The 18,609-nt window shown below is 40.9% G+C and overlaps 3 protein-coding genes across 3 annotated transcripts; 1 reads left to right on the top strand and 2 right to left on the bottom strand.

Annotated features, from left to right (window-relative positions):
* The first annotated feature begins 1,838 nt into the window (after nucleotides 1–1,838).
* Nucleotides 1,839–3,420, top strand: LOC125891596 (transcription factor HES-5-like). The gene is made up of 2 exons (XM_049580975.1): nucleotides 1,839–2,471; nucleotides 2,568–3,420. The coding sequence occupies exons 1-2, from the start codon at nucleotides 2,307–2,309 to the stop codon at nucleotides 2,979–2,981; spliced, it is 579 nt and encodes a 192-aa protein (XP_049436932.1). The 5' UTR covers nucleotides 1,839–2,306; the 3' UTR covers nucleotides 2,982–3,420.
* Nucleotides 3,421–5,252: 1,832 nt separating this feature from the next.
* Nucleotides 5,253–5,868, bottom strand: LOC125891636 (transcription factor HES-5-like). The gene is made up of 2 exons (XM_049581023.1): nucleotides 5,781–5,868; nucleotides 5,253–5,669 (listed from the first exon to the last, which is right to left on the bottom strand). Exons 1-2 carry the CDS (start codon nucleotides 5,847–5,849, stop codon nucleotides 5,253–5,255), a joined length of 486 nt encoding a protein of 161 aa, XP_049436980.1. The 5' UTR covers nucleotides 5,850–5,868.
* A 5,684-nt stretch (nucleotides 5,869–11,552) lies between these two features.
* LOC125891620 (taste receptor type 1 member 1) lies at nucleotides 11,553–16,638 on the bottom strand. The gene is made up of 6 exons (XM_049580999.1): nucleotides 16,448–16,638; nucleotides 15,972–16,287; nucleotides 15,106–15,876; nucleotides 14,798–15,016; nucleotides 13,889–14,009; nucleotides 11,553–12,475 (listed from the first exon to the last, which is right to left on the bottom strand). The coding sequence occupies exons 1-6, from the start codon at nucleotides 16,636–16,638 to the stop codon at nucleotides 11,553–11,555; spliced, it is 2,541 nt and encodes an 846-aa protein (XP_049436956.1).
* Nucleotides 16,639–18,609: the final 1,971 nt, after the last annotated feature.

The following is an 18,609-nucleotide window of genomic DNA, read 5'->3' as shown; positions in this document are numbered from 1 at the left end:
GTGTACGTTAATATGCAAATGCACAACAAGACTGGAAAACAAAAATATCAACAGGTCACAAACCTGCTCAGAAAGGTTACTGAAGTGCTGTTGTGCCATATGGTTGCAAGGTGCTTGTTCCTCATTAAAATATTTGTAATTTTTTTATTTATTCTATTTCAGGTTAGTTTGATTGTCTGCTCTTTGTTTTTTACTCACAGTTTTGAATCACTAAAGCACTCTGACATACTTTACACTTCATCTCTTCACCACTGCAGGTTTCTACGTATTAGTACTATTTCTGTTGTGGCATTTCTGCTTGGACTTAATAAAAACTTTGAGTACTTCTTTTAGCATTGTAGATGGGTGTCTGAAGCCTTAAATTAAAAGAGTCAACACAGACTAAAGGCAGACTGACCGCTCTGTGCCAGGCAGTGAAGTCAGTCGACTTGATTTTTCCCAGATGGACCGAGACACAGAGTTTCTGTTTGTCCTGCAACAAAAGATCAATTAACATTCCCAGTGGAGCATTGAGGAGCGGCGTGGCTTTTGTAGCTCATTTACCCTGATGTTGGGGACTGGTGGGAAACTGGAGAGACGGGACTACTCACACTGCACCCACAAGGCCGGCTTCACATCTGGGGCCAGCCAGTGATGGAGGCCCTCAGAGGCACGCTGCCAGCTCGCTCATAATGCCATTAACTTGACACTAATTTGACACAGTTCATTTACAACAGGGTCTGCAGACCCTCGGGGGACCTTAGACAAGAGCTTATGATGAAAAGTTGTCTACAGTTTTTCAGCAGAGCTCAGTGAATAAGATGTGACTAAAAACAACAAGAACCCAAATGTGATTTGCTCACCACATGTGATTTAACATACAGTTAAGTGTTTGGAGAAACAAATCCTCACAACCCATGGAAGCCAAATATCCATAACCTGAAGTGCAAGTTACTTTTAAAAAAGTTCTTTTAAAAAAACTGTGATTACCTAATATTTTGGCGAACAGTCTCCGTGACTGTTGCACTCATAATGTTACAGGTGTAACATTGTGTACAGGTATATTGTGGCCAAAACAATGAGGTGAATACATTTTCACTCTTGAGTGTGCTTGTGAGAGTACATTTATACACTCACAGTGTCAGTCAGTTGATCTAGATTAGTGTATTAAACTCTGAGTATAGTGGTAAATGAACTCTGACTCTTTGGACCCAAATACACCCCAAAAATAGTATACATTATACTCCTCCTGTGTTATATACTCTGTCAATTTTGTAGTGCCACTGATATGAAGTCTACGCAACATATTCTTTATATTAATAATAATAATAATACCTGTCAATTCTCCTTGTGTAGGGCTTTATTTGTTAGAAATTAACTAATGATGTCACATGACTTTCTGTCTCTCTGTGTGTGAAGTATTTGGTTTTTTAAGACTGAGTGATTTGTGCATATTTTACCCCATTTTATCTTTCTGCATGAACTCATAAGAATACATGATTAAAATGTGGCCCCGTTATTGTATGTCCTTGATGACGGCTGCAACGAACTAAATCAGAAAGTCATGCTGTGCGCACACGAGAGTAGGCTATTTGTTCCCCTTCAGCGCGCCTTTGCCAGCACGCGGTCTTCGACTCGCGCCACCGAGGACGCGCGCCACTTGCCTGTTTTCACACCTGGGAGTCAGCAGCAGCCTTCTGTCCGGGTCTGTCCTCATATTATTGTAGACTGTCTTCACGCTGCAGAATAAGTGAACTGTAAGCAGCGCAGAGTTTAAAAAGCAACAGGTGGGAAATGAAAAGTTTCACTTGCAGCAAGTTGACGTCACTCTTTGACGTTGATGACCTCCCTACCTGCTCTTCTCCTCATCTTTCAGATTGTCTTCCCCATTTTAAGTATTATTTAAGCCTAATTGTTGTGAGCTGTTCCTCTGAGACATTCTCATGTGTCCAGATGCTCCTGTCTGCTCCCAAAGTGCTGTCTGGAGGAAGGGAAGCTGTCTTTGAAGAGAAAATGAAAGCCTTCAGCTCAGACTGTTTTATTGCACTGAAGCATTTGCTCCCTAATTACAGTCACCTCCCTTTGAAGGTGCTCACTAAAGTGTGCATCACTTCCTCTTATTTTAATTAAATTTGGACCTTCAGTCCATGATTAGTGCTGAGATGACCGCGTGATAACATGTTAATTACCTGTTGCTTATCTTGGGAAACATGCCTCGCACAGATAAATGCTCTCTGAGTTATTGACATGTCTTCCATTGTTGTGCTGGGAGTCCCACTGGTCAGAGTGTGGGAACCCCAGCCCTGCCTGAGCCACATGGCTTTGTTATGCTAATGTCTGAGTATAAAATGAGGAGCAGCCCCTCCAGGGACATCAGAGCTAACGCTGCAGTCCAAGAAGCTGCTAACTTCACCTGCACAGACATGGCTCCCTGCTCCACCAACTACTCCTCTATTCACCACATCAGGATCTCTGAGAAAGACAACATCAAAGTGAGTACTGAAGAGGGTTTTAATCAATTTGTACAGAATTAATGTCTGATTATTTATTGCTAATTTGAGCTTAACTTCCTGTCTCCTCTTCCCCAGTTGAGAAAACCTATTGTGGAGAAAATGCGCAGAGATCGCATCAACAGCTGCATCGAGCAGCTCAAGATCATTCTGGAGAAGGAGTTTCACAAGCAGGAGCCCAACTCCAAGCTGGAGAAAGCCGACATCCTGGAGATGACTGTGAGCTTCCTGAGGCAGCAGCTGCAACGGGGCCTCTGTCAGAGCGACTACAACCAAGGCTACTCTCACTGCTGGAGGGACTCTGTCAGCTTCCTGTCTGCTGCATCCAACACAGACGCCTCTGTCACTCCTCTGCAGGGCCTCCAGCTGCAGGAGCAGCAGCTCCACCAGGCCCAGAGAGCCAGCAGCTCCTCCCCAGTCTGCTCCATCCTCAGGCCCACCTCGCTGCAGGACAGCAGCAGCAGCAGAGGCCCAGTATGGAGGCCTTGGTAGAGACTCTGACACAGACGCTCTGACACCTGAGGGGACTCTCCCTCACTATGTAGGAAATATATTTCCAGCCTGCTCGTTCATGATGGGTTTCCTTATTGTCTCATCACATTGATGGACAAGTAGTAGAAGCGAAGGCTCTCACTTATTTGAAGATTGTCCTGCTTTGACTTTGTTTGCTTTTTCTTTGTGTTTAAAGCTGGAGGTTGATTTTTAATTGTGATGGTTTTGTTAAATCTTGTTAAACGACTGTTTACTCCAGTGGAGTTTATCTTTGGACTGCTTGATGTAACAGTATCTGCCGTACTGTGTTACACTGACAGTGGCTGTTGAGAATATTTCTCTTCTGTTTTGAATTATCTATGCCAAATCGTATGTATGAGCATGATATTGATAATGATAATGATGATGGTGTGTGTGTGTGTGTGTGTGTGTGTGTGTATGTATGGAAGTGGACGTTAACATTTTTTGTTGAAATTGCTGTTTTGCTTTCACATTTTGGCTCTTAAACACATTTCTAACATTTGTATGACAATTAACAATAAAAAGATACAATCATAAAAAAAAAACACTGATTCCAGATTTTTTTTTGTTGAAATAAACCACACATAAATATTTGTTTTGCAATTTGAGAATACAAATAAATGTCTCGTGATAACAATTACTTTTCCTATACCATTTTTGGTCAAATTTCATCATGAGCTTAGTTTTTTAAAGATATTTTTGGGGTTTTTTGCTTTCATTTGACAGATAAGGACAGATAAAGCACTAGATTGGTGGGATGACATGCAGCACTGACTGACTGTGGGTTAGAATCAAACCCATGGTCACTGCAGCAAGGACACAGCCGTTGTGCATGGGGCACCTGCTCTGCCAGGTGAACTAGTGGGTGCCTGTCATGAACCTCTTTTGAAAACTTTTCTTCGATTGTCTTTATTTTGGTGAAGGTCACATGATGTTTGCTCCAGGAAGCATCAGTCATCAGGGTGATTTGCACACACATAATGCTCAAGGTAAAAGTCATGATCTGTCTTAAAATCCTCAAACAGATTTTTCCCATTTTTTATTTAGGCTTCACATATTTGGAAACATGACAGTATTTGTTTGAATTGTATTAATTCAGCGCTCATTCCACAAAAAACAAAACAATATACACGCATTATGACAAGTGCTGAGTGGCCTTGTGTACAAGTTTTTTTATTAAATCAAACTTGCTGACACTATCTCTTAACTAATATGAAATGGGAAAATAAAAGTCTACCATCACATAAGACAACTGCATTTTGGTTATGAGAGAACGAGAATGGCGTGGAAATTCCAGATGTTATATTTTTAACACCTGTTCACCAAGCCAAACTCCAACAAACAGTTACACCAAATTGTTGGAGAGACTGCAGAGAAATATTAACAGGAGACACTCTAACAGCCAACAGATTACCATTGGATTAATAGTAGGAGTCAACAACCAAATAGGGGGAGAACTCTTGTTTGTTCTATTTTTTTTCTAATTATCTGTTAATTTTACTTTGCATTTACTCATTTATCAACAGCATGTTTTCCAAGCAAGTTGTTAACCTTATCATTTTGATTATTTGTCAATGAATTATGAGTTATTCATGAATTTAATTGTGATTTTTCAATTAACTCCTGCCCTCAGTTTTGGATGTTTTTGGATTTGTGCTTTATTCATTTTGATTCGTGCAATGTTAGTTATTTTCCTTGATTACATATCACACACACATGCACACCTAAAATACCACACAAAATTTAAAGGATGAAAAGGATATTTTATTAAAATCTAAAATAAAGATTTGGTAAAGACTTTCTGTCATGTGTTTCACATTTAAATGCTTGAATACACAGTATTTACTTGCAATATAATGCTTCACAAAATAATACACAGCAAACACAAATGACCTGCGTTTAGTCAAATACTTTCATCCTTTATTAAAGGCAAATAGGTCACAGCATGAGTTAACCTTCATGCAATGAATATATTTTTAGTCATATACAGGAACAAAACACTAAAACATCATAATAATAACCTCACTGTGAAGCATGGGGACACTGTGATAGCAATTTACCGAGCGGAGCAGTGTTGCACATGCTCAGTGAACAATCTCCAGATTGAATTTATGATAAAGAGGATACAATCCCTCTTACATATCTTCTCATCAATATGATGAAACACCTGAATCACTCAGGAACACCATGAATGAGCAGGCATAGTGAGGGAGAGTCCCTTCAGGTGTCAGAGTGTCTGTGTCAGAGTCTCTACCAAGGCCTCCACACTGGGCCTCTGCTGCTGCTGCTGCTGTCCTGCAGCGAGGTGGGCCTGAAGATGGAGCAGACTGGGGAGGAGCTGCTGGCTGTCTGGGCCTGGTGGAGCTGCTGCTCCTGCAGCTGGAGGCCCTGCAGAGGAGTGACAGAGGCATCTGTGTTGGATGCAGCAGACAGGAAGCTGACAGAGTCCCTCCAGCAGTGAGAGTAGCCTTGGTTGTAGTCGCTCTGACAGAGGCCCCGTTGCAGCTGCTGCCTCAGGAAGCTCACAGTCATCTCCAGGATGTCGGCTTTCTCCAACTTGGAGTTGGGCTCCTGCTTGTGAAACTCCTTCTCCAGAATGATCTTGAGCTGCTCGATGCAGCTGTTGATGCGATCTCTGCGCATTTTCTCCACAATAGGTTTTCTCAACTGGGGAAGAGGAGACAGGAAGTTAAGCTCAAGTCAACACTAAACAATCAGACATTTGTACTGTACTAGATGGTGCAAACCCCTTTAAATCCTCTCCAATAGCCTACTCACTTTGATGTTGTCCTTCTCAGAAATCCCGATGTGATGAATAGAGGAGTAGTTGGTGGAGCAGGGAGCCATGTCTGTGCAGGTGAAGTTAGCAGCTTCCTCAGGATGACACTGTCAGCTCTGACCTCTGCGGAGGAGCCACCCTTCATTTTTTATAGTGTAACATTAGCATAACAAAACCATGTGACTCAGGCAGGGCAGGGGTTTGTAACAATGGGACACACATCAATAACTCTGAGGTGAAGCAATCACAGGCTGACCAGTAGAGATAAAACCATTCCCATGATATATATCAAACTGAGGATGATATGCTGTCAGACTCTCATCAGGGGCTGTTGCTTATCTCACAGTCCAGTTACACAGGGGAACACAGGCAGTATCTTCTGATGTGCACCCAGGGAATAATTAAACAGGATTTAATGCATTAGTGGACATTTATTCAACTGTATTTAACAAGTATTTGGATATTTCTGATTTTTGCACATTGTCCATTCAAATCCTTTGCAAAATCATCATTATACATATGTAAAAAATCCAGTGAGTGTCCATTGTAGTCTTTTGAAGGAAATTCTGATGCCTGTATCTGTCAGACGAACTGACCAAAAGCCTCAAAGATGGTTCAGTCTTCTGATCTCCAGATGAAACACATGTTTTAAACATTGTGTGTTGAGAAATACTAATTATTCTAAAATGCAGTGGATTAGAAAGCTTCCCTGCAGCACGTTGCTCTGGTCCTGGGTGTGCTGACAATAAAACTCCTGCTTGTTCACCCATGGCACACTTCTATTGTTGACCGAGGGTATTAAGCCGTGAGTGGACAGAGAGACTGTGGGAAAACCAAGCTCGGACTCTACTCACACATCTACTGGTCAATAGCGCTGACCTCCCAGCTACAAAAGGCCTTTTCATCTCTTCTCTCAAACAACAGCCAACAGCAGCACCCTGTGTGTGTGTGTGTGTGTGTGTGTGTGTGTGTGTGTGTGTGTGTGTGTGTGTGCGGTTGCACATAGACACAAACACAAGAAAGACCAATTGTGCATTTATTTGATAGGCAATGAGATGTTACGTCATGCTGCAAAACTGAAACTTTTCTTTCTGTGACCAGCTGCATCTCATTGTCAGATTCCTGGAAATATTTCTATTATATTATTAAATATTACTTGTTTCGTCGACCCAAGCCAACATTTATAAAATATAAAAGCTTTACAGGTCACTTAATCAAATATTAAAAGCTCAAAAACAATTACCGTCTTCTTCCAACACACAAACTTGTTGATCAAGATCTGATTTTATTAACACCAGTGAGGTACTTGGCCAGTAATTTCCAGTTTTTAATAAGAACCTTGCTAAGAAACATGAGATGGTCTTATAGTGATCTTCAGGTTTTCTTTTCCCACAACACTTTTCCCACATTTCAACTATTATTGTGAGTGTGGCAGTACAGCCGCTAGGGGGCGCTCCAACAGCACACACACACACACACACACACACACACACACACACACAAACTCACATCCATTTATTTTGCATCATTACCTGATAGTAGCCGACTGCCAGCTTGATTATTTTTCTGTCCTCTGTGGTGAGGAGATGTAACATTTAGCTGCAAGTTAGTGTTTGTTTTATGAATCAATGCATTTTGATATATCACAGTAGGAAAAACACAGGTTAAAAAACAATAAATTAAACAAGGCTGAATTGCATTCAGCATTGTTGCATTGCCTCAGGTTCAGGGTCCTGTATTTGTGCATGCTGGCTCATTCAATGTGTTCACATACACACTAAACGCTGATTTCAAGTCTTATCCTGGTTTTCATATGATGTGCGCATGGAGCATGCAGCAAAACCTGTATACTCATATTCCTGTGTATATGATCGTAACAGAATCCAGGTTTGTGGTTATCTGTGTTCAATTTGTGTCTTGATTTCTCACCATTTCAGCCACTAAGCTCTGTAGCAACATAGGAATGTTCAGAAACCTGGATCAAGTGTTCAGATGCCACAGTGTCCTGGTTTCTACTCCTGCTAGTGTATCTAGGTTTCTTAGTGTAAGGGCTCTTTTGGGTTTCTGAAACCAGGATATTTATATTTGCAACCCCTAACTGGGATACATCAAATAAAAAACAGATCATAACCAAAATGTGCATGTAAAAACAGTCACTCTCACACTGTCATGGCTGACTGGGGCAATTTTACAGTTTAGTTTGTAAACCTGTGCCTTTTCTGCTGACAAGTCAAAATGTCTGCTCCGGAAAAGGCTTATTGACCCCTGCTTTTTCATTTGCTCTTCTGTCATATCATACAGTGCTGTATCAACAGACCTGGATTCAGCTGAATAACAAATGAGTGGAGCTATAATTAGTGATTAAATGAGTCATGGATGTCCATAGAATAACTTCTCTGTCTGCCTCACTTTACATGGACATTTTATCCGGTTTCATCGTAAATTATTGCTTATAGCTTCAAAATAAAATTTAGTCTTAAAAATGTATATAGAAATGATTATTAGGGCAGCCTAAGCTGCCAGGACCCTATTGTTTTGCTGCATGTTCTTCTTCTTCTTCTTCTTCTTCTTCTTCTTCTTCTTCTTCTTCCAAGGAAATCATACTTCCCATGCGCGAAAAATCACCAAACTTTGCACAAAGGTCCAGTCCCATGCCAGATTGCCTCAGCTGCAAAAACAGTCCAATAGTCCTGATGGTGGCGCTACAGCAAGCCTCTAAAGTTCAAAATTTTGAAAATTCACAACAAGTCAACCATATGTGCTACAGATTTGCAACTTTCACCAAAATGTAGCCCCAATACTGAAGAAACTTTTGTACATTTACACCTATTGCAAATTATGAAGTCCATCACTCTGTTTTTTTTTTCAAAAAATGCAAAACTTCTTAAACCTATCTCCTCCCACAATTTTTGCTCAATTGACACCAAACTTGCTACAGAGCATCTTCAGACTGTCCTACACAAATGATCCACACAGATTTTTGATTTATCGAAAATTGAGCCTACAGTGCATCAAAATGTTTGACTGTAAACGGCATCTTAAACATATACTTGCAAATTCTTGCTAAATACATTTTCAATGTTCATTAAGAAAATGACAACATTTTGGAGTCATGGTAGATGATGTTTGGAAAATATCAGAATTTTATCTCAAAAACTGAATTTTCTACAGCATTTTGAATTTCGTTCTCATGCGAACAATTGGAGTCAATGCAAAAATGGTATTTTTAAACATCAGTTTTTCACTTATGGAGCCAATAAATCATTGTTACAAACAAATTACCAACATCTCCATGCTGTCTAGATGCAATTTGTATATTTTCGGATTTTTGTCTTAATAACTGAATATTTGACAGCCGTTTGAAATCTGCCTTTACACACTAACAGCTGCTGTCTTGCACACAGGTGACTGGCTTAGTCAATTTCTGAAGCTACATGTGACTTTTCCATTTGCCAATTAGCTCAGTGAGATACAGGATGGTTCTTGGTGTTCAACATTGTGAGTTCAAGCCTCAGCTCCTGCAACATTTCCATATGAGAAATCTACCCAAACTTTTCATAAAGGTCCAGTCCCATGCCGGATGTCCTCAACTGAGACAATAGTCCTGATGGTGGCGCTACAGCAAGCCTCTAAATTTCAAAACTTTGAATAACAAATCAACCATATGTGCTACAGCTTTGGAACTTTCACTTTGACATTTGCTTTTCCATGGCATGGATGGCTACTGTCTGGCACCCTGATGCTTGGCTTAGTCAATTTGTGAAGCCACACATGAACTGTCACTTGCCAATTAGCTCAGTGAGATAGAAGACGGACCTCAGTCTCAGAAGTTGTGAAGCCTCAGAGGCCTCAGCTAAGGCAGAACGGACATTCTAATGTGAAAGTCCTATGTTCAGGCATCATGCTAGGTGGATTAGAGACTACCAAGGTTAAAATAATTATGATCCAGGCAGTTTTGCGGAGAGACAAATACTCTTTATCAACACTTCCCTGCTATCCCTTGTCTCTTTTCCCTGTTTATTTGGCTTAGCTATCAGTCAATATGCAGAGTCTATCCAATAGCTACTTTTACATTTTAAAAAATATTTTCATCTTTGTCAGCATGGATAATGTTTCGCTTTAATCTAGATCAGGCCAGTTTGTTCATAATTGTTAGCAGTTAATGTTATTCTTACTTTTTGTTCTTGAGTTTTTTCTTTCCTTTGTATATTATGAGTCTGATCACTTCAGCCACTCATCCACAATTTGAAGGGCATGCCATAATTATATGATGTAACTTCTATGTTGTGATATGCTTTGTTTTAGTGTGTGTGTTGCTCAGAATTGCCTAATTTTGCATAAAATTGCCCGGCCCCGACCATTGCTGCGCAGCAGCTATAATTTACCTATTATGATTTATCTGTCCCTGTTAGAATAAAAAACATATTTTTTATTGTCACAGTTTGCCTACTTGACACCAGAGGGACAAAGCAACAATTCAATGATAGAGCAGTCATTGTTTTTACTATATAAAATTTTGTCTTTTACGTGTTTTTTTTCCTTTCTTTGCTATATTTCCTTTGTCCCTGAACCAGGTTTTGGACATTCATCCCTGCCTAATATTGAATTTAATATCTAATATTAATTTCACATACTAATGACACATAAATGGGCGGCACGGTGGTGTGGTGGTTAGCACTCTCGCCTCACAGCAAGAGGGTTGCTGGTTCGATCCCGGGCGTGGGAGCCCTTCTGTGCGGAGTTTGCATGTTCTCCCCGTGTCAGCGTGGGTTCTCTCCGGGCACTCCGGCTTCCTCCCACAGTCCAAAGACATGCAGATTGGGGACTAGGTTAATTGATAACTCTAAATTGTCCATAGGTGTGAATGTGAGCGTGAATGGTTGTTTGTCTCTATGTGTCAGCCCTACGATAGTCTGGCGACCTGTCCAGGGTGTACCCTGCCTCTCACCCGATGTCAGCTGGGATAGGCTCCAGCCCCCTCGCGACCCTCAAGAGGATGAAGCGGTTAGAAGATAAATGAATGGCACATAAATACCTATTTTGATAAAATGTATCATATGTTGTAAGATATATCACAATTGTATGTCTTTTCATAAAACAAACATCTGTCGCTTGGGGTTTCTGTGATTTCCACTGTACAAAAGAGTTTTTTTAATAGTTTGCATACTTGGTGACCGCAGCAGTGGTCCTGTGACAAGAGACCACATGGCTGGAGGGCAGTTAGCTCTATGTAGGGAACTACAAGTAGAAATCAAGGTAATTTTTTGTTAAATTTATATATTTATTGGCTGTCATTTCCAAACAGCTCATATTTCCTTTGAATGTACAAATAGTAAGAAAAACAACAGTTTATATTGTGTATGTTTAATGCTAGAATCAAGCTAACATATCATGGGATTGTCATGGGGAAAAAGAGAAAAAAGATGTTACAAAATATAATTTCCACAACAGTCATTTCCATCATTTTGCAGATTGTGATGGAAAATACATAATGGAGAGGACAATGTCAGTTCTACAGTACTAAACATTTTGTATCAGTATATTTATTTAAGTTTATTTATTTAAGAACCAGCAACGGACAAACAGATGAGGTTTATTTGGTTATTTTCTTTCTCTATACTGGTAAAAAATTTTAATAGGCTAAAATTGTTAATGTTTTAAATTCAGTTGTTAAATACATTTGTGTAGTGTTGTTTCCATTATTTTGGCTGCTACTTCCTGCATCATCCAATTCACCTATTTTTCATCAACTGAAATAATTACAGACTTTATTACTGACTCATGGTATACATTTGAATGCAGTTCTGGAAGTGGGCAGTAGTGTTCATTTGGGGCCTCATGACAATAATATATATTTTGGGCAGGAAGTAGCCCCCGAAGAAGGCCAGGACGCTGAAGAGTATGGCAAACACGTGTGCGGCCATGGTAAACGGGCCTCTGCTGATGAGGTAGATGGTGAAGAAGGTCATCCAGGAGATCATGTACACCATGAGGCTGAAGGTCACACACTTGGCCTCATTGTAGTTGGCTGGCAGGTCTTTTCCCATGTAGCTGAAAGAGAAGCAGAGGATGCTGAGCAGTGACACATATGTGAGCTCAATGAATGCACCAGGTGACAGCATGTTACTGCACTCCAGCACAATGCTGTTTGAGTAGAAGTTAAGATCTTGGGACGGCTTTGGGGTGTTGACAACCACACGGATCACAGAAATAAGCAGGATGGTGGCCGAGACCAGGAAAATAGTAATCTCTGGCCCGTTCTTTTTGGCCCACTTGTCATAGGCCGGCGGCAGCTTGGATGCAAATTTAAAAATGCAGACGACCTGGAGGGAGCGCACAGTGATGCAGGCCAGGCACACACTGAAGCTGAAGATGAATAGAGGCTGCTTGAGGATACAGGCCAGAGGAGATGGCTGGCCAAAATGGCACAAAGAGCTCATGGCAGCAGCAGTCAGGGCTGCCAGCATCAGGAGGCAGGTGCGGCCTCCGGCAGACTTGGCCACAGGCGTGTTCAGGTTGAGCAGGAGGATTATTGCGGAGCTGGAGGTCATGAGAAGACAGGTGGCCAGAAAGAAGAGCAGGGCGATGGAGAGGGGGGCGTCCCAGGCGAGCAGCAGGACGGTCCTGTTCAGACACTGCGCGCTTTTTGGGGGAGCCCACTCCTCCGGCAGACACGGCTGGCATGTAGTGGAGTCTGAGGAGGAGAGACAGAATAGGTGTAAAAGCTGTGAAGCTTTTTCTGTCCAGTGTCACAGAGTTCAAACTAACATTGGTGAGCCATTAAGAGAAAATGCTAAGTTCTAGACTCCCTTATACTGAAAGGGGCTTTGCATCCCTTCAGTGCCTGCTTCAGTTCATTGTATGGGTGCTCAGCGCCACCTGCTGGTCAATCTTATACACAGCAGCTAAAAAAACCTGCTGTGTTGTACCAATGGTGGTTTGTGATCTTTGTCCTGACTGGTATAGGAGGGACATTTGTCTGCTAACATATTTAAGGCTCTCTGTCTTGTACTTAAAATTTGGTTTTGGATATCTTTCTGTTTTTGTTTATTTGCTTGCACACTTTACAACAGCCTCCATCACAGTTACTCCACTGATGACGTCCACAACATTTAAAGGTCCAGTGTGTAGGATTTAGGGACATCTACTGGCAGAAATGCAATGTGATATTTTCTTAAGGTAATTGTTTATAATCACCTGAAAAAGGGGCTGTTGTGTTTTTGTTACCTTTGAATGAGTTGTTTATATCTACATATGCATCCGGTGCTTTTTCACAGAGCTTGCCATGTTGTTGTTTCTACAGTGGCCCAGAGCAGACAAACCATACACTGGCTCCAGACTGGGTCTTTTGTGTTTTGGCTGCAGTCACTATAATTGTCCCACATGCTTGGCACAAAGTTTCAGTTGACTGCAATGCTGCTATGTTCCATTTACCTCAGAGGTCGGAGCTAGGAATGATGTTATACATGAGTTGACCTTGTCCCTACACAACAAGTTGGAAAATCAATATGTTGTTAGCAATACCAGTCCAAGCCAGGTTAGCCATTGTTAACAATACTGGCTGATAACAACTCATTACACTCTATTTTAGCCATACAAACACTGTGGCAACATGTCCACAGATACAAGTTGGACAGGTGTGTACGACTGTTCTCATGAGACACAAATGAGACAGCGTTAATAAAGAGTATATCACCACAGCTTTCATTTCTGCCACCTTTGATTTTGAGGTTGGCCTTGGCAAGGTCTGTTTGAGTCAGCTTTCTGAGTCGTAAATCCTACTTCAGGTGGCGTTTAAGTTGAAATTCCTCAATGGGAACTCAGAAATCCTGATTTCCCAGTGCAAATAGAATGTACCGTAAATCCTACACACTAGGCCTTATTTGGGTGTGTATAATAAATGGCTAAATTCTGTATATCCTGTTCAATCTGTCACTTTTGCCACAAGCCCACAGGTGACGTTATAACATTCTTATTCTGCACTAATTCATTTGGTATTTTGCCAGTTAGTCCTATGGTGCAACGATCTCATCTAAGAAACACCCTTCCCTCTATCTTTTCTTTAAATATTTTTGCATACTTTTTTTTCTGTATGTCTTTATGTTACCACTTATATTGAGAAATGTAGCAGAGGGGCAGGCCTGGCAGTCAAAGCAGCATGTGTGTTGCCCTGTCAGCAGTTTCTTGTGGCCTTCTGGGCAAGGTGGAGAGCAGATGGACAGTGGCACCTAGACACAACCGAGTTCGAAAAAAATGATTACCATTACTGTTTTCTTTCAAAACACATGGAGGAGGCAGGTGAACTCTTAATTCTAGTTAGGGAAAACATGCTCAGGTGTCTGAAATCACTTTTTTTTACATGTTCATAATTTATATAATTTCATAAACCCCTTTGCAGATTTCTTACTAATATGAATTAGATCAGAAACTGGTGAGTTTTTAAAGGAACAGTTCATCCCAAAATAAAAGATACATATTTCTTACTCTTACCTGTAGTGCTACCTATGAGCCTAGATTGTTTCGGTGTGAGTTTCCAAGTGCTGGAGATATTGGCCGTAGAGATGTCTGCCCTCTCTTGAATATATTGGAACAAGATGGCGCTCAGCTTGTGGTGCTCAAAGGGCCAAAAAAAAAAAACATTTGAAAAACTCAACAGCAATGTCACAATGACCCTGTTAGTCAAGATCATCCACAGACCTTGCTGTTAGCAGTTTCATGTAGCTGTTTTCTTTCTACTGAACTACACCTGCCAATCATATCATGGCACAGAAGGAAGCATGCATCTACTGCAAGCTCACCTAGTACCACTGAGCTAGCTTACAGCTCAGCTGAGGAGGATGCCATTAATGTTTATATCTCATAACTCATAACACTTGTCAACCCACACCAAAACAATGTAGATAGATTAGTAACACTACACGTAAGAGGAAAATATGTATTTTTTATTTGAGAATGAACTGTCCTTTTAAGCTTTAGACACAAACACCTTACTCAGAGATACTTCAATAGGTCGTACCTGTCTTGAATCTCCTGTATCATGCCACTCAATTTTATCAGCATCAATTGTGAGTGTGATTGGATTTGGGCTGAAGGAGCCCACCACTCTGAGAGACCAGTCAGTCCCCCTCCAAACCCAGGAAACAATGTCATATCCTGTGGGTGGGTCACCATTCATGTCGAAGTACACTGAGGTGTTGGCCACAGAGAATTGCACCTCCTTAAGCCACCAGAGCACCTTAGGTGGAGAGGAAGAAAGAAACATCAGTGCCTAACAAACAATTTCATTTTCATTTTTGCAAAAAACACAAGTTTACACCTGCTCACCTCCCATGGATACACTCTCCTCTTTTGGCACTCTCCAGAATCACAACCAAGTGCTTTGTGCAGAGCATGAGCAACAGCATAGACTGCCTTATACACATTGAAGGAGGAGGTGATGTCATATTGCTCTAGAGAAAACTTGTTCCTGGCGAGGCTGTACAGGTCTGTGCTCTGCAGACAGTCATTGTCTGAGCTTATGGTACCATTAGAGACTTGCTGAGTGTCATTGTTTTGCATTGAAGCCTCAACTACGTTTCTCTCAAACTCCTCAAAACCAGATAAGGCTGCGTTTTTGACTGATATGCCCAACACAGTGCCGATGGTGTGGATCTTAGGTATCTCTGATATGAGAGTAGCCACTGACCAGTCCTCCGTCCCAATCCACACCTTACCTGTCACATTCCGCTCAACAACATATGGGAAGAAGCGACTGAGTTTTGACTTGCTGGAGAAGACCACAATGGTGTTGACTTTGGTTCTCAGTATGCTTTCCACCATGTTCCTCATGGTCTCGATTGTGTCATTACTGTGCGAGGGGATGATGCCTTGGTAAGCGATGCAGATGCCATGGTCTGGTGCCTGCTGGGACAGGCTCTTCATGCCCTGCAGGCCATAGTCGTTGTCACTGCCTAAGAGAGCGATCCAGGTCCAGTTGAAACGGACCAGAAGCTGGATCATAGCTGCCACCTGGTTCTTGTCACTAGGGATTGTGCGGAGAAAGGCTGGATAGAGGAACTTGTTGCTCAGCATTTCATTTGATGCTTCGTAGGATATCTAAAATGAAGCAGGAGCATGTGAATTGTATGGATGTCATGTGGAATATAATTAATTCAAGGGCCATGATTAAAACTTTCCATGTGAGAACTTACTTGTGGCACAAGATAGGCCCCCAGTAAAGCAGCGGGAGTAAAAGATTTGCTGCTGCTGTCTGGTCCAATCACAGCCACTGCCTGTTGACTTTTGTTGTAGTTTGTGACTGTCCCAGATGCAGAGGGACTCTGGTGCTCCTGCTGCAGCAGGTCCAGTGTGGCCAGGACACTGGCTGGTACCGAGCAGATGTCGTACAGCTGGTAGCCCAGCTTCACCCCAGGTAAAAGAGGCTGCGGTCCCGTGCTGTTGTTAATTTCTTCCACAGCAAATCTCATAGCTTGCAATAGGTGAAATCCGTGTCTGTTGGTTCTACCTCTAGAGAAGGTAACATGTATAAGCAGTAAGACATATCAAGTAAAACTCAAAAGTTTAAAGAAGAATAATATTTAAGTTGATTTTATAGCCAGATCACTAGTGAGATACATTTGATCTGTGAAAATGGAAGGTTACTGTTCAATAAAACAGTCAGACTCACTTATTACATGGACCCAAAGCAGGCAAACCATCACTTGGTCCATCTGTGTAGTGGAGAGGAAAGAGTCCAGAGATAGAGAAGTCGCCTTGCAGCTGCATCCCCTGTCCCTGAGAGATGTAATCCAGTTCCCCATCAGCAAACTGCAGCATCAGCCAGCCTAACGACAGAATCACAGCCCCAAACAGATTCATACTTCACCTCCACCTCCACCTCACACACACTACTGCTGGTGCTGTGGAAGCTTGCTGTTTTTTGTAGAACAGATCAAGGCCTGGTTATGAAAGTGTGGATTGATAGGGGGAGGGAGGAGAGGATCACATTTGCATCTTTCTGGGAAGTGCTGGTTGAGTGAGGTGTGTTTGCAAGTCAGATTTGTTTGTGTGACTGTCGATTTTCCAGCCTATTGCAGTGAACTGCATAAATGTAATAAGCCATGAAAAGGAAAACCGGTGTTTTTCCATTAATCTTTGACAAGTGACAAACAACTGTAAACCAGAGCAAACGGACCATTTGTGGCTCAGTGCAGATCTATTAACCATAACCCTTTCCTTTCAGTTCATTAAAGCAATTTTAAAAATGTATTTTAAGCGGAAACTTGGTCATTTGAAAATTAAAACATCTTTATGATCAATTTGTTACAAAGATTTGGTGTTTAATTTAAGCTTTTTTGTGCATTTTTAGCAATTGGATGGTGAGCACTTTTGTTCTTGAAATTGCTGAGAGACCCCCTTATTGTCTATATACCCATAAAAGCCATCCATCCTCTTAATGCTCGAGGTCTCTAGTTTATGGTTGTAAAGTTTCATGAGGCTGCGAATATCCCAGAGGTTACAAGAGGTCATTTTATACTGAAAACTCTGTATTTAAGAAAAAAGGCCTCACTACAATGAAACAGCAACTACAATATTTTTTTATGGGGGCTAACATCATCACACATGAATACAGTTAGGTTCACTGAATCCACAAGAGTCTCAGCTTTGTCTTTCAAGACTGTGTAGGGTCCCCAATATGCAGAAATATTGAAATACAACAGGCAAATAACACATTTACTATATATGTAAAAAAAAAACTGCATAGTATTTGTCCAAAACTGCAAAGACCAGCATAAAATGGGCATGTCTGTAAAGGGAAAACTTGTGGATATCAATAGAACCCATTTTTATATTCAGATATCTTGAGGTCAGAGGTGGCCATGCCCATTTTTCCCTTGTCAAAATTTAGCCCAACTTTGGAGCATTAGTTACCCCCTTCTTCCAGCTAGCATGATGTGGCTGGTCCTACCGAATTCCTCAGGTCTACTAATTTCATATGATACCAGTATCATTACTCTAACTTTAAAACTCAGCTTGCTATAGCCTCTGAAACACAGGAATGTTGGCCTAGATCAATGGTGGCCCTGTGGGTCTTAATCACATTTGGAGATTTCAGATTAAGTTTTACATGTAAACACGGGCCTGTGTAGTTTTGTTCTTTCATTAACCTCTTATGTTTAGTTTGGGACTTATTTGGAAATCCTGTTCCTTCAAATTTAATACCCTGCAAGTCAATCTTATCTCAAACCCGCAGTCAATTAATCTGAAATACAGCTGTTGTCTGTAGGGTTGCAGAGGTAAAAGATATTCACTGTACAATAAACACCTAAACATCAAAATATTGCGGTTTCAGGGCATTACGGTATTACAGAATTATTATTATCATTATTATTATTATTATTATTATCATTATAATCATTATTATTATCAGTCAGAATGACCCTTAAAGGAATGAATATAGAGAGGTTATCTTTGGTTGAACCAACCTTTTATTACTATGAAACATTTTATTACTATGAAACTTGAAACCATTTTTTTTTTATTGGAAGTGTGTGTAAAAAGTTTCCCTTTTGAAAATAACTAGGTGAGATTCTCCATCCAGTTGTATTTTTTTTTTCAACATTATAGATAAGCAAAAGTACACAGTATGATCACCGTCAATACCACTACAACCCTAGTTGTTCATTCAGGCAACTAGCTTTTATTCATCATCTTTACAAGAAAGTAAACAATAAGAGAAAAAGACACCATAATAATTAAACCTCACACACAGAAGCACATAACTTTCAAGGATATTTGATTGAGTATGAACCTTTTATTTTCCAATTTCACACACAGATGACAGACACA

The sequence above is a fragment of the Epinephelus fuscoguttatus genome, linkage group LG7, assembly GCF_011397635.1.
Source record: "Epinephelus fuscoguttatus linkage group LG7, E.fuscoguttatus.final_Chr_v1".
Classification (NCBI taxonomy): Eukaryota; Metazoa; Chordata; class Actinopteri; order Perciformes; family Serranidae; genus Epinephelus; species Epinephelus fuscoguttatus.
Note: the sequence above shows the minus strand (reverse complement) of the source record. Positions and strands in the feature narration are given on the sequence as shown.